The sequence below is a fragment of the Schistocerca cancellata genome, chromosome 5, assembly GCF_023864275.1.
Source record: "Schistocerca cancellata isolate TAMUIC-IGC-003103 chromosome 5, iqSchCanc2.1, whole genome shotgun sequence".
Taxonomy (NCBI): Eukaryota; Metazoa; Arthropoda; class Insecta; order Orthoptera; family Acrididae; genus Schistocerca; species Schistocerca cancellata.
In genome coordinates, this window is record NC_064630.1 from 619670786 (window position 1) to 619685946 (window position 15161).

Below are 15161 nucleotides of genomic sequence, written 5' to 3' on the forward strand. Positions count from 1 at the left end.
TATCAAAAAACCATCAATCCAATCACAAATTTTGCTTAATGTACCATATAATCATACTTTTGATGGTAAGTGTAGATGATGTGCTGAGAAATGATTTTCAGAAATCAAGAAATACTGCACCTACCTGACTGCCTTGATCCAAAACTTTCATTACATCATGTGAGAAAAAGTGTGAGTTGGGTTTTGCATGATGGGTGGTTTCGGATTCTATGTCACTGGCATGGAGGAGGTCATTTTGTTCAAGATACCTCATTATGTTTGGGCTCAGAATTTGTTCTAAGATTCTGCAACAAATTGATGTCAAGGTTACTGGGTAGTAATTTTGTGGATCACTTCTACTACCCTTCTTGTAAATGCGTGTGACCTGTGCTTTCTTCCATCCACTGAGCATGGCGCTTTGCTTCAGGAATCTAAGATTAAAGTTAGAAGAGCGGGCTAGCTCAGCCACAAATTCATTATAGAATCTGATAGAAATCCACTTGGGCCCTGGAGCTTTGTTCAGTTTTAATTATTTCAACTGCTTCCCAACAACACTGATACTGGCACTTACTTTATTCATCTTTCCAGTGGAATGAGGCTTAAATTGAGGTAACTGTGTGAAGAAATCAAAACCACTGTGTGAGTGGTTTGTCCCTTCAGTCTGTGGTATATCTGCTTTCAGCAGTCCTATGTAAAGGAACATTTGAAAATGGAGTTAAGCTTTGCAGCTTTGCTTTACTACCCTCTATTTGCATATGAACCATAGACCTTGCCATTGGTGGGGAGGCTTGCAAGCCTCAGCGATACAGATAGCCACACCGTAGGTGCAACCACAACGGAGGGGTATCTGTTGAGAGGCCAGACAAATGTGTGGTTCCTGAAGAGGGGCAGCAGCCTTTTCAGTAGTTGCAGGGGCAACATTCTGGATGATTGACTGATCTGGCCTTGTAACACTAACCAAAACAGCCTTGCCATGCTGGTACTGCGAACGGCTGAAAGCAAGGGGGAAACTACAGCTGCAATTTTTCCCGAGGGCATGCAGCTTTACTGTATGGTTAAATTATGATGGTGTCCTCTTGGGTAAAATATTCTGGAGGTAAAATAGCCCCCCATTCAGATCTTTGGGCGGGGACTACACAAGAGGACATCGTTATCAGGAGAAAGAAAACTGTCGTTCTACGGATCAGAGCGTGGAATGTCAGATCCCTTAATCGGGCAGGTAGGTTAGAAACTTTAAAAAGGGAAATGGATAGGTTAAAGTTAGATATAGTGGGAATTAGTGAAGTTCAGTGGCAGGAGAAACAAGACGTTTGGTCAGGTGAATACAGCGTTGTCAGTACAAAATCAAATAGGCGCAATGCAGGAGTAGGTTTAATAATGAATAAAAAAAATAGGAGTGTGGGTAAGCTACTACAAAAAGCATAGTGAATGCATTATTGTGGCCAAGATAGACACGAAGCCCACGCCTGCTACAGTAGTACAAGTTTATATGCCAACTAGCTCTGCAGATGATGAAGAAATTGATGAAATGTGTGATGAAATAAATGATATTATTGAGATAGTGAAGGGAGACGAAAATTTAATAGTCATGGGTGACTGGAATTCGATAGTAGGAAAAGGAAGAGAAGGAAAAGTAGTAGGTGAATATGGATTGGGGGGAAGAAATGAAAGAGGAAGCCACCTTGTAAAATTTTGCACAGAGCATAAGTTAATCATAGCTACCGTATTTACTCGAATCTAAGCCGCACTTTTTTTCCGGTTTTTGTAATCCAAAAAACCGCCTGCGGCTTAGAATCGAGTGCAAAGCAAGCGGAAGTTCTGAAAAATGTTGGTAGGTGCCGCCACAACTAACTTCTGCCGTCGAATATATGTAGCGCTACACAAGCATGCTTTGTAGGCACAAAGATAAATACTGGCGCCAAAACCTCTGCGTCAGTAAATAAATTTAAAAAAAAAAAGGGGGAGGACGAGCTTTTTTTTTCTCCACCCCGAGTTTCGACCACTGCATTTTCGTACATTATCCAACGAAGTAAATACAAATTCCGTATTGTTCATCTTTGAATGTAGCGGAATTTCAATGTACTACGAAAATCCGAATGGCGAGACTGTTTGGGATGTTTGTCAATATGGCCAACTCTACGTTCTGAATTTTTTCCTACCTGTGAGAAGAGATGGTTGCTAATAGGAACCTGATGAAATGTGAATCACATGCAGTATTCTCTTCACCATAAGAATAATACGAATATAAACATTTTTTCATGTATTCTTTCATGTTTGCTGCTATCTCATTTAAATCCTGTCAGCCTAATAAACTACGAAACTAGAGTGAGACAACAGCAAACGCGGAAGAATATACGTATCGTGTCATGTTTATATTCGTATTATTCTTATGCCTAATAGCGATACAGTCAGAAACGAAGCACGGCAACTGACTAGATTTTTAAATCTAAGATGATGACTAATTTCTGTGCAGAATTTGATGTACTAAAGAAGCGGCCGCAAAGATTTTCAAACAGAGGAAAATTTTCGCCTAACTCTCGTTCAGACCATGTTCTATCATACGCAGTCTATTATTTGGTTCTTGTTGATCATTATCAAAGAAAGCAGCAGTGTAAGTAACAGCAAATAGCAGTCTCTTGTCATTGTTTCGCTAGTGAGAAGATTCCTCTCTCTCTTTTTTTTTAATTGTAAGCGGCGGTAGCGTGCACAAAAGCAAGCCATGCCGCGAGCGGCAACAGGCTGTAAACACTCAATATTAGAATGCGACAAACAATGCATGACACAGTACAGTAATGCATTTTCAGCTTAGAGTGTCGTAAACACCTATAACAAAGAAGACAGCACTTATCAGATCAAAGCAAAATAAGCAATCGATTCAAACCAGACGAAGCACATGAAAGAGGAAGGGTACCCGTATAAATATGGACAGAGCGCCTGACGCATAGCAATGGCTGCCTGGTATGGCTTAACTGCTAAGCTTACGACTCGAACCAAACTACTGTAGCTGTATCGTCATTCATTCGACCTAAATTGTGTCTCATATTACAATAGACTACCTTTGTTTCGATTTGGAGGTGCGGCCTAAAACTTTTCTCTCCCTTTTAATTTCGAGTCTCAAATTTCAGGTGCGGCTTAGATTCGGGATTTTTTTTTTTTTTTTTTTTTTTTTTTCCTTTATTTCGAGTCTCATTTTTCAGGTGCGGCTTAGATTCGAGTGCGGTTTAGATTCGAGTAAATACGGTAACACTTGGTTCAAGAATCATAAAAGAAGGTTGTATACATGGAAGAAGCCTGGAGATACTGACAGATTATATAATGGTTAGACAGAGTAGATGGGACCTGGATAAACTGACTAAACCAGAGTCTGTACAGAGTTTCAGGGAGAGTGTAAGGGAACAATTGACAAGAATGGGGGAAACAAATACAGTAGAAGAAGAATGGGTAGATTTGAGGGATGAAGTAGTGAAGGCAGCAGAGGATCAAGTAGGCAAAAAGACGAGGGCTAGTAGAAATCCTTGGGTGACAGAAGAAGTATTGAATTTAACTGATGAAAGGAGAAAATATAAAAATGCAGTAAATGAAGCAGGCAAAAAGGAATACAAAGTCTCAAAAATGATATCGACAGGAAGTGTAAAATGGCTAAGCAGAGATGGCTAGAGGACAAATGTAAGGATGTAGAGGCTTATCTCACTAGGGATAAGATAGATACTGCCTACAGGAAAATTAAAGAGACCTTTGGAGAAAAGAGAACTACTTGTATGAATATCAAGAGCTCAGATGGAAACCCAGTTCTAAGCAAAGAAGGGAAAGCAGAAAGGTGGAAGGAGTATAGAGAGGGTCTATACAAGGGCGATGTACTTGAAGACAATATTATGGAAATGGAAGAGGATGTATATGAAGATGAAATGGGAGATATGATACTGTGTGAAGAGTTTGACAGAGCACTGAAGACCTAAGTTGAAACAAGGCCGCGAGACTAGACAACATTCCATTAGAACTACTGACAGCCTTGGGAGAGCCAGTCCTGACAAAACTCTACCATCTGGTGAGCAAAATGTATGAGACAGGCGAAATACCCTCAGACTTCAAGAAGAATATAATAATTCCAATCCCAAAGAAAGTAGGTGTTGACAGATGTGAAAATTACCAAACTATCAGTTTAATAAGTCACGGCTGCAAAATACTAATGTGAATTCTGTACAGACAAATGGAAAAACTGGTAGAATCTGACCTCAGGGAAGATCAGTTTGGATTCTGTAGAAGTATTGGAACACGTGAGGCAATACTGACCCTATGACTTATCTTAGAAGCTAGATTAAGAAAAGGCAAACTTACATTTCTAGCATTTGTAAACTTATAAAAAGCTTTTGACAATGTTGACTGGAATACTCTCTTTCAAATTTTGAAGGTGGCAGGGGTAAAATACAGGGAGTGAAAGGCTATTTACAATTTGTACAGAAACCAGATTGCAGTTATAAGAGTCGAGGGACATGAAAGGGAAGCAGTGGTTGGGAAAGGAGCGAGACAGGGTTGTAGCCTCTCCCCCGATGTTATTCAATCTGTATATTGAGCAAGCAATAAAGGAAACAAAAGAAAAATTCGGAGTAGGTATTAAAATCCATGGAGAAGAAATAAAGACTTTAAGGTTCGCCAATGACATTGCAATTCTGTCAGAGACAGCAAAGGACTTGGAAGAGCAGCTAAACGGAATGGACAGTGTCTTGAAAGGAGGATATAAGATGAATATCAACAAAAGCAAAACAAGGATAATGGAATGTAGTTGAGTTAACTCGGGTGATGCTGAGGGAATTAGATTAGGGAATGAGGGACTTATGTAGTAAAGGAATTTTGCTATTTGGGGAGCAAAATAACTGATGATGGTCGAAATAGAGAGGATATAACATGTAGACTGGCAATGGCAAGAAAAGCATTTCTGAAGAAAACAAATTTGTTAACATCGAGTATACATTTAAGTGTCAGGAAGTCGTTTCTGAAAGTATTTGTATGGAGTGTAGCCATGTATGGAAGTGAAACATGAACAATAAATAGTTCAGAGAAGAAGAGAATAGAAGCTTTCGAAATGTGGTGCTACAGAAGAATGCTGAAGATTAGATGGGTTCATCACATAACTAATGAGGAGGTATTGAATAGAACTGGGGAGAAGAGGAGTTTGTGTCACAACTTGACTAGAAGAAGGGATCGGTTGGTGGGACATGTTCTGAGGCATCAAGGGATCACCAATTTAATACTGGAGGGCAGTGTGGAGGGTAAAAATCATAGAGGGAGACCAAGGGATGAATACACTAAGTAGATTCAGAAGGATGTAGGCTGCAGTACATACTGGGAGACGAAGCTGCTTTCACAGGATAAAGTAGCATGGAGAGCTACATCAAACCAGTCTCAGGACTGAAGACCACAACAACAACAACATTTGCACATACCAACTAAACAGGCAATACATTGAGCATGCGACATGAAGAAAAAACTATAACTGGCAACTTAACTTACTTAAATGTTAGTCACAAAGCTATTTTAATTGAGGTAATTTACGTGTGTACTTTTATGCATTACAATGCAGTTTTGATACATTGCTTACAGCATTTTAATTATATATTGTTAAACTACAGCCCACTCATACAGAAACTTTGCATTATTTTTTATAAAAAGTGAATGCAATAGTCTTGTGCCGAGAGTGTATCGCAAGTGACAACTCTGCCACCCTTAATATAAGTTTTGTAAACCATTGTAGGTACCTCATTTCCAAAAGTGAATGCCAACCAGAAATGATCTTCATGGGAACCTCTGTTAGAAATATGTCCAATCATCTATGCCCATCACAAAGAGGCTCAATCTATATTCATAATAATATCTAATCTATAAACAAATGTTTCCGAAGCAACAAATTTCTATATAGACAATGACTTACCTGTATCATTCAATCAACAATATAAAATGCCATTTCAGAGACTGTCAAATGTATACTCCAGAAGGTAATTTGATTTATATTGCTGACATCAGAAGTTGTTATATGCAAAGTAACACTCTCAAGAAGGGGTGTCTTATAATGATCACAATGATTTAAGTGATCATTCTTCCTCTAAAGATAGTATGATCATTTTTTTACATTCTCGTATCTTTTCTTTAGTATGTAAATTTGCTCATCTCAGTGTATTTTGAAAAACTTCTACACACTGGACTGCACCAGCAGGGTATACACATATGGAAGTGGACAGGAAACCCACTTCCAAAACCAGAGGCGTCTACATCCACTAAAAGAAAGTAACTGGTTGTAGGGAATAGGGATAACCATGGATAAAATCGGAAATCATACAGGGCACTGGTTCAAAATACCTGCAGCAAGATGTGAAGAAAATGAATAATGAAAACTGCCTTTGTTTGACTGCAACTACCTCACCTTAGCAGCCCTTTTATTATTATTATTATTATTATTATTATTATTATTATTATTTGTTGTCATGGTCTCATTTTCAGTCCCAAAATTATTTGAGTTTAACCTTTTGTTTCATTTATCTCTCTCTTTCACTTCTGGTACAAAGCCCTTTATTTTAGTTCTTTTCGAACATCTATAATAATCAAAACTCTTCCAATTACAGTAAATAAAAATAAATTAATAGGAAATCTCTCTAACTTACAGTATGACCGAGTTCTTTGCAACCAAGTACTCCACATCTTTAGTCCATGGATTTTTAAAGGATTTCCATTCACTTTGAAGTTTTATAAATGATCCCTCTTTGCTTTTAAATCGGTATACCTGAAAATAAAAATAAAAGTTAATCAATTTTAATTGTGTTTTTAGTTTAAAATACATTTGATAAAAGATACTTGCATTGCAAATTTACTGGCACCAGTCCCGTATCAGTTCTTTGAAGTACTGCTTCAACACTCAGTGAGAAATGACACTTGAAATACTTGATGTAGGAACAATGGTGTACAATAATCATAGTTAGAAAGAAGTGAAGCTTAATAGAGACAATAGATTGGTGACAAAAGGAACCAAAAGGTCACATTATCTTCACTTTTTTTGTAATCCCACCAGACGTATCAATGGGTCACTCGTTATAACTATACGTACATATGGAAAGGTCTCTAGGAGAGGTGTGGAAGGATATGTCTAGCACAGCCTGGTTACATGGATTAATATTTAAGAGCTGACATGGATCACCATGCTCTCACTTGTCAACTAGCCGATGTTTACAGCTAGCTCTCCGGTGTATCATTTGATGAAACCCTGTATTATGTGGTTCTCTCCTGGACTGCAAAATTTGCAGTTAGTTTTACCTACGGATGACATTTGGTTAGCCCACAGATTTGCCTGTCTGCCTAATATGAGACTGACATAGCTCTCCATTCAACCAAATATTATGTTTCCATTAAACAAACTGATGGCATTTGGGTGCACCAGAAGCATAGTTTTATCCAAGTATGTCCAAGTCAAAACTACAAACAGTGTTTTCCAGCACTGACATATGAGTTATCCACGAAACATTCATAGTGCTGTATTTACCACAAGGTATTCACCTTCAAAAGTCTTTTTCTCTGTGTATTTCCAGAAGAGTCAAGAACTACTACTATCTGAGATCATCTGATAATAAGTTGTGCTTAATAAAACCTATATTTATGAAGAAGCAGACTTACAACACCTATTTATAGTCATGCCTCCGCATACTTTTAGGTCCTCCTGCAAACTCCAGATATACGTAAATCATGGCCATCCAGTGCAGAAGAACTTTTCTTAACCCAAGGAAGCCTAAGGGGAGGGGGGTTGTTCGTTGAACCCACAATTTTTTTTGTCCCCTGCTTTTGCCCAAGTACCTTTCATACTACAAATTCCCTTTGAGTTATTGTTTGTTGGCTATTTTATGAAACGTTAGTGTCAATACATTTTATAGAAAATTCCTGCTTTGAAAGTAAAAATAAATAAACTTATTATGGGTCCAACAAACTACCCCCCCCCCCCCCCCCGCCCCTTAGGCTTCCATAGAAAATTTCCCTTAGTAGGATTTCGTATTTCTCATCTCTACAACAATGCAAGTTAGTTTCTTGTTGGTTGGTATTCTTGATATTCACAACAATTGGTTTACTTTCAGAGGAAGTGATTGTTGATGTCAAAAAATGGTTCAAATGGCTCTGAGCACTATGGGACTCAACATCTTAGGTCATAAGTCCCCTAGAACTTAGAACTACTTAAACCTAACTAACTTAAGGACATCACACACACCCATGCCCGAGGCAGGATTCGAACCTGCGACCGTAGCAGTCCCGCGGTTCCGGACTGCAGCGCCAGAACCGCACGGCCACCGCGGCCGGCTGTTGATGTCAGTCAGCTGTTATTTATCTTGTAAACTTGCATTGAGTTAGTGCAGTTCCCTACTGTTCACACCCAGACTTAGAAATGACTAAAAGAATATATGACTCATCTTTAGAAAGAGTTCTGAAAGAAATTTTAGATGAAGATTCTGACTCGGGGAGTGAAAGTGAATATGAGGATGGTGTTATGGAGTATGATTTACATCGGGAAAGTGATGTGGATGTTAGAGAAGATGAAGATAGCGCAGCTTCAGGCAGTGATCATCAGGATGTTATTGTGGCAAAGTCTGGAAGAAGGTCCATAACCACACAGCCTAGAATTCCTTGGAGATCTGTTGCTAATATAGTAAGAGAGCAGGCAGGAGTAACTTCAGCTGGTGTTTGCCATTCACCTGGAGAAGCCTTGAAGTTACTTCTTACGCCTGACATCATGGATGTTATAGTAAAACATTCAAATGAAGAGGCAGTTAGGCAAAATGTTACTTTGACTAATGAGAAAGAATTGTATGCCTTTATAGGAATCCTGATACTTATGGGGGCAAATAAGGACAGTTCTGTCAGTGTACACAATCTTTGGTCAGACCAAATGGGTCGGCCAGTTTACAAGGGTATTATGGCAAGAGAACATTTCAAGGAACTTACTGCAATCATAAGTTTTAATGACAAAAGTACCCACCAGCTAAGAAGGGAAGCAGACAAGTTCACAGCAATCTGTGATGTTTTCAACAAAGTGAATGATAGGTTCCCACTACTGTATAAACCAGGGGTCCACCTCACCATTGATGAGATGCTCAGCTTGTTTAGAGGGCACTGCCCCTTCAAAGTATTTATGAAGGATAAACCGGGCAAGTATGGCATCCTTATACGCATGATGTCCGATGCAGTTGACAGATACATCTTGAATATGGAACCCTATGCAGGTAATGTTCAGAATTTGTCGAAAGAAGAACAGGGTTCAGCAGCTGTCATCAAATGTCTGGTAGCACCTGTGAAAAATACTGGTCAAAATATTACAACAGACCAATACTACACATCGGTGGATTTGGGCGGAAGAGTTATACCAAGACTACAAAGTTACTACAGTAGGAACTCTCCAGTCAAACAGGAAGCATATTCCAGACATAATGAAGAACATGTCAAATTGAGAGCTATATGCATCAATGTTCTTGTTCACAGACCCATCAACAGGTAGGCCTCCAGTAACTTTGGTGTCCTACATAGCAAAAACGAAACCAAGTAAAAACTTACTGATGTTGTCAACAATGCACCAAGATAAAGGCACTGTTGGTGGAGAGAAGAATAAAACTGAGATAAATGCATATTATAATTCCACTAAAGGTGGAATTGATACCATTGATCAAATGGTGTGTATGTACACCTGCAAGAGGGGAACAAAGAGATGGCCTCTATCTGTATTTTACTCTCTCATCGACATTTGTGCTATCAATGCAAACACCATATTCATCCAGCAACATCCAAGATGGAATGAATAAGAGAAGCTAAAACAAAGAAGCAGAAATAACACAATCTAAGTAAACCAAAACAGTATTGTGGACAGTGTCATAAATAAGTGTGTAACACACATTCAGAAAAAAAGTTGTGAAGTGTGTCTCTTGCCTTGAAGTTGAGGACTCAGAGTAGTCTATTGTATATGAACACATCTGTATTTTGTATTGTAATATGTCAATTTTTTATTCCCTCAGTCCAATATTTATAACAATTAACAGCGTTTATAAACCGATGCCTTAGTTAAAATACATAAACCATTTCGAAAGTTGTAATTTTTCGTCAGTAAACCTGTGGGCTCGCTTAACACCCCCTCCCCCCCCCCCCCCCCAGGCATCCAAGTTAGAAAAAAAGGCTTGGGTGTCCTAGGGTTAAATCAGTGCAAAATGGTTCAGGGAAGCCTATATTCTTGAATGTTAATCCTTGATGCAGGCCCGTTCAGCTGTTGCTTGCATAGTTTTTCCACTCACTCTTTTTTTATCCTGTCTCAAATTTTTGCTTGATAACTTGTGAAATAATGCATTAAATCAGTTCATTTGCACAGTGTAGGCAGTGTCCTCCTTAGAACAAGTTATGTCACTTCCTCTTGTCAGATTTTGTTTTCCTTTTTGTGTTATTCTGCACCAAACAAACTAGAATTTCTTCACAGTTCACTCTTCAGAAAGCATCAAAAGAGTAAAACATATTCAGTTGTAGAAATAATGAAACCAACTATTATCAGTGGAACAATTACCTTATGGAATTAAAGAGTTGCCTTACAAGTACACTCTGAAATCAAGCAAAGAATCCATTTAAATCCATTACAGACCTGAGTTGTCACTTTTTCTGGACCCTGCAAAGCTATTTTATGTGATTCAGCAAGATGTGCAATGTCTTCATGATGGTAGTACTCATACATGCTCGTACCATGCAGCTCCTGAGGCAGGAAACCAAGTACCAAGGTAGCCCTGCGGAAAACAGATATGACTAATTAATCAGATAAATTATATGTTCCAGAAACTTATGAAGGCCCAACTTTATCTATGATAAAGAATACAGAGCAAAGCAATGAATTAAAATTTGTTCCAAGGCCGGGATTCGAATCCAGGCCTCCAGCATACTAAGCAGATGCACTAACCACTGTGCCTTCATGGCAATGCAGCTAACACAACTGCATATATTACCCTAGTTCATCTCCCTCCCTTCTGAACATTAATTGAAGTTTGTGTTAGGGAGGGAGATATACTAGGGTAATCTGTGCAGCTGTGTTAGCCGCAGTGCCAGGGCGGCGCAGTGGTTAGCACATTTGCCTAGTGAGCGTGATCCAGATTTGAATCCTGAACTCAGTACAAATTTTAATTCATTGCTTCAGCTTGTATTCATTATCACAGATGAATAAGTAATTAACTTTGTGCACAGATTTTCACTGAAACTATGAGTGCATCAAACATATGAGTATGTATTTATAAAAATAAATTTTATATACCAAACTAATTTTATAATTTTCATAGCACAGAAACTGGACTGCTTTGTAGATATTTTCTACTGTCAATAGCTAAAAACTCAAATATTTTCAAATTTCAGTAACACTGCCTAATGTCCTAGTCAGTTTCCACTTGTTTCTGTTAAATTTTGAAGTGTGAGGTAGTACATATGAAAGTCCTTAACTGGAGTCATCATAGTTTTATGAAATGCAATGACCCACAGTTGCCTGTAAGTTTTTTAATTATCACTACCAAAACCAGTGGTAATAATAACTTACGCATCTGTGTGTCATACATTTCATAACATACTTAACAGCTGTTGACAGTTGCATTCAAAACATGTTTGAACTTATAATTTTTGTAATAACACGGTAATTTAAATTGGATGCTGAATACACAGGTAACATACACATGATCCAAATTTCGGAAACTTCTCACATGAATTTCAAGCATGGTAAATACGTGTGTGTATAAAGTACACTGCCAACGAGAGAAAAATGACCTATGTTAGTGTGATACGTTTTTCAACCCATCAATACAACAAGATACTGTGGCTATTACTTGATTCTTATTTTTTGAGCCGCATTACCTTTGGTCGACAAAAAGGAATTTGCCATCAAGAGCATGCCTTGATATGAACTGTATTGTTCGAACATTGGGTCGTCTCATTCCTGTCAGTGGTGGGCGTTGTGTCACTTGTGGCTGGACACGACCGACAGCAACAAGGCAGGAGAGATTGCAGGCATCACCTTCCCCTTCACTTTCCTGTTCCTCAAGGCCTATTTTAGCAGGGGCCCAAGATTTGAGATATCCAGTACATTGTATCACACAGTATTTTCGATCTGTAAGAAAAATACCAGTATTTCAGTTCCATTCATGTGATGTATTTCACGCTGAAATAGAATACCTTTCAACCATGCGCACGACTTCGTGTCCAGTGCACTGTAGTACACATAAGAGAGGTTTATAATTCAGCAAACCCATATAGTTTCTGGAAAAACTGATATTACATTTAAGGAGACAATGACTAACTTATTATAAAGTTTTATTTTTATTTTTGACATGATCACTTTTTTTGACACAGTGGCTACCTGAAGATGCTATGCGTGGCATATAGTGAACAAATGTTCATGCATTATAAATAATGTTATCAACTCATGAACATTTGTTCTCTAAATGTCATCTATACCATCTGAAGATGGCCATTGTTGGCCAAAACTGGTTATGTCCATGTAAAAAAAGTGATTGTGTCAAAAATAAAAAAGAACTGTATGATATAGTTTTGATATTCTTTCGCAATATACTTATAGGAATCTTAGTTACATCAGAGGAATAATGATACAAGTGCTTTTCTCCAGTTCCTCGACTGCAGCTGCAGTGTAGGTACAATGTAGACAGCTGGGACATGTGTGCATGCATGTTCTGCACTAGTTACCTCTGAAGAAGGACATAGTTTAAGTGGTTAGCAATATATTCAGGCTTGATTGTGTGCCTATTAACTACCCAATGCCTCAACTATATGGTGTGCTGTTACTTTTACTCCTACATTTACATTCCACCAAGGTCATACCATAGCAACATATATTCATTCATTAAACATATACAATAGACCCCATCAAGAACGAGAGCCATCAGAGACTAGAACAAGTTGAAATATATGTTAACAAAAAACAGACAAGTCACAGAAACTTGCCAGTATGATATATGAACTATAAACGGTCACTATGCTGCTATTATCCTTATGGCAGCTAAATCTACTCAAATAAATTACAAAGAAAAAATCTGTATATACTAAATAGGTGCTGTTTATCTCAAAATTGTAGTTTGATCTTTACATGATTATAATGGTATTTTTAGAAAAAATAGTTACCTACATTAGCACATACTAACTCCTGGTTAAAGTGAATTACTACTGGTCATGTAACTTTAGAACAATCCCCTGCAGAAATGCTGAGCCATGCTGCCACTATAGTTCTCCATAACTGTGAAAGTGTTGCTAGTGCAGGATGTTGTGCATGAACTGACCGCTCAATTATGACCCTTAAATGTTAGATCCGTTTCATGTCAGGTGTTCTGGGTGGCCTAATCGTATGCTTGAACTGTCCAGAATGTTCTTCAAGCCAAACAGTTGTGGCCTGGTGGAACAATGTTGTCGTTTGGAATCATGAAGTCCATGAATGGCTGCAAGCGGTCTCCAAGTAGCCGAACATAACCATTTCCATACAATGGCCAGTTCAGTTGGATGAAGGACCCAGTAAATTTCATATAAACACAGCCCATGCCATTATGGGGCCACCACCAGCTTGCACAGTGCCTTGTTAACAACTTGGGTTCACGGATTCATGGTGTCTGCACCACACTTGAACCCTACCATCAGCTCTAACCACCTAACATCAGGACTCATCTGAACAGGCCACAATTTTCCAGTCATCTAGGGTCCAACTGATATGGTCACGAGTCCAGGAGAGGAACTGCAGGCAATGTTCTGCTGTTAGTCAAGGCCCTCATGTCAGTCATCTGCTGCTACTGCCCATTAATACCAAATTTTACTACACTGTCATAACAAATATGTTTGTTGTACGTCCCACAGTCATTTCATGCAGAGTTGCTTGTTTGTTAGCACTGATAATACTACACAAATGCTGCTGCTTTCAGTTGTTAAGTAAAGGCCATCTGCCACTGCACTGTCTATGGTGAGAGGTGATACCTGAAATTTGGTGTCCTCAGCACACTCTTGACACTATGCATCTTGGAATACTGAAATCCCTAGCGATTTCTAAAATGGAACGTCTCATGCATTTAGATCCAAATACTATTCCACGTTCAAAGACTGTTAATTCCCATTGTGTGGCCACAATCACATTGGAAACTGTTTCACATCTATCATCTGAGTACAAATGACAGTTCTGCCAATGCACTTCCCTTTTATGCCTTATGTATACAAACTACCGCCATCTATATATGTGCATACCCCTATCTCATTGCTTCTGTCACCTCAGTGTATAAGGGGTGTGAGTGGTGTCAGATGTTGAGGGATCACTGGGAAGGATATAGAGATGCCGGGTGTACTCATGTGGAACAACATTACCAGAACCAGTCTCATTGTGGGTTTCCATTTGGCCGGCTCAGTCAGATCATGCAACATTCAGACTTGTGGGGCATTCCCATGTAATGCAGCCTGATGCATTGGAACGTAAAAACAAGAATCCTCTTCATCAAGTTTCAGGGCAAACACATCTGACCACCACAAAGGAGGATCACCGAATTGTGCACCGAGCACATCATAACCCTTTCACATCTGACTCGCTGTCTGAGAATGAGGAATGGGCTCTCTGCAGTTGTCTGTGCCATACCCACCACTGGTCAGAGACTAGCAACAGCTGGACTCGGAAATTATCATCCCATGTGTGTGCTGCTATTAACAACACAACACAAATGGCTGCATTTGGAGTGGTGCCATGACTGAGAAGAATGGAGTGCTAATGGATGACATTGCATTGTGTTCAGCAATGAATCATCATTCTACACTACCCCAGATAACCATTGTCAGCAAGTATGCTGGCAATCTACAAAGAGGTCACATTCTTCCAGTGTTTTTCACAGAGAGTGTGGTGTTACTGCTGATGTAGGGGAACATTGGGGATGATTTCTGGTCATGGATGGTAGTCACTGAGGGAACTCTTGACAGTACAACAGTATGTCATGGACATCTTCTGTCCTCATGTGTTACCTCTCATGCAACAGCATCTGTCCTCATGTATTACCTCTCAAGCAACAGCATCATGGTGTCACTAACCAATAAGGCAATGCTCATCCACTTGATGCATCTCTGAACTGTCTGCATGATGTCGAGGCACTCCATGACCAGCAAGATCCCCATATCTG

At 39.0% G+C, this 15161-nt stretch overlaps 1 protein-coding gene across 2 annotated transcripts in view; it reads right to left on the bottom strand.

The window, feature by feature from the left end:
- The window catches only part of LOC126187631 (protein cycle), a 948550-nt gene that overhangs the window by 29011 nt on the left and 904378 nt on the right, over positions 1 to 15161 (bottom strand). For both annotated transcript variants that reach the window (XM_049928830.1, XM_049928829.1), the window contains 3 exons: positions 11866 to 12118; positions 10622 to 10760; positions 6633 to 6751 (listed from right to left, as the gene is read on the bottom strand). In XM_049928830.1, coding sequence (XP_049784787.1) covers positions 6633 to 6751; positions 10622 to 10760; positions 11866 to 12118 — 511 coding nt within the window. The remainder of the gene's footprint in view (positions 1 to 6632; positions 6752 to 10621; positions 10761 to 11865; positions 12119 to 15161) is intronic.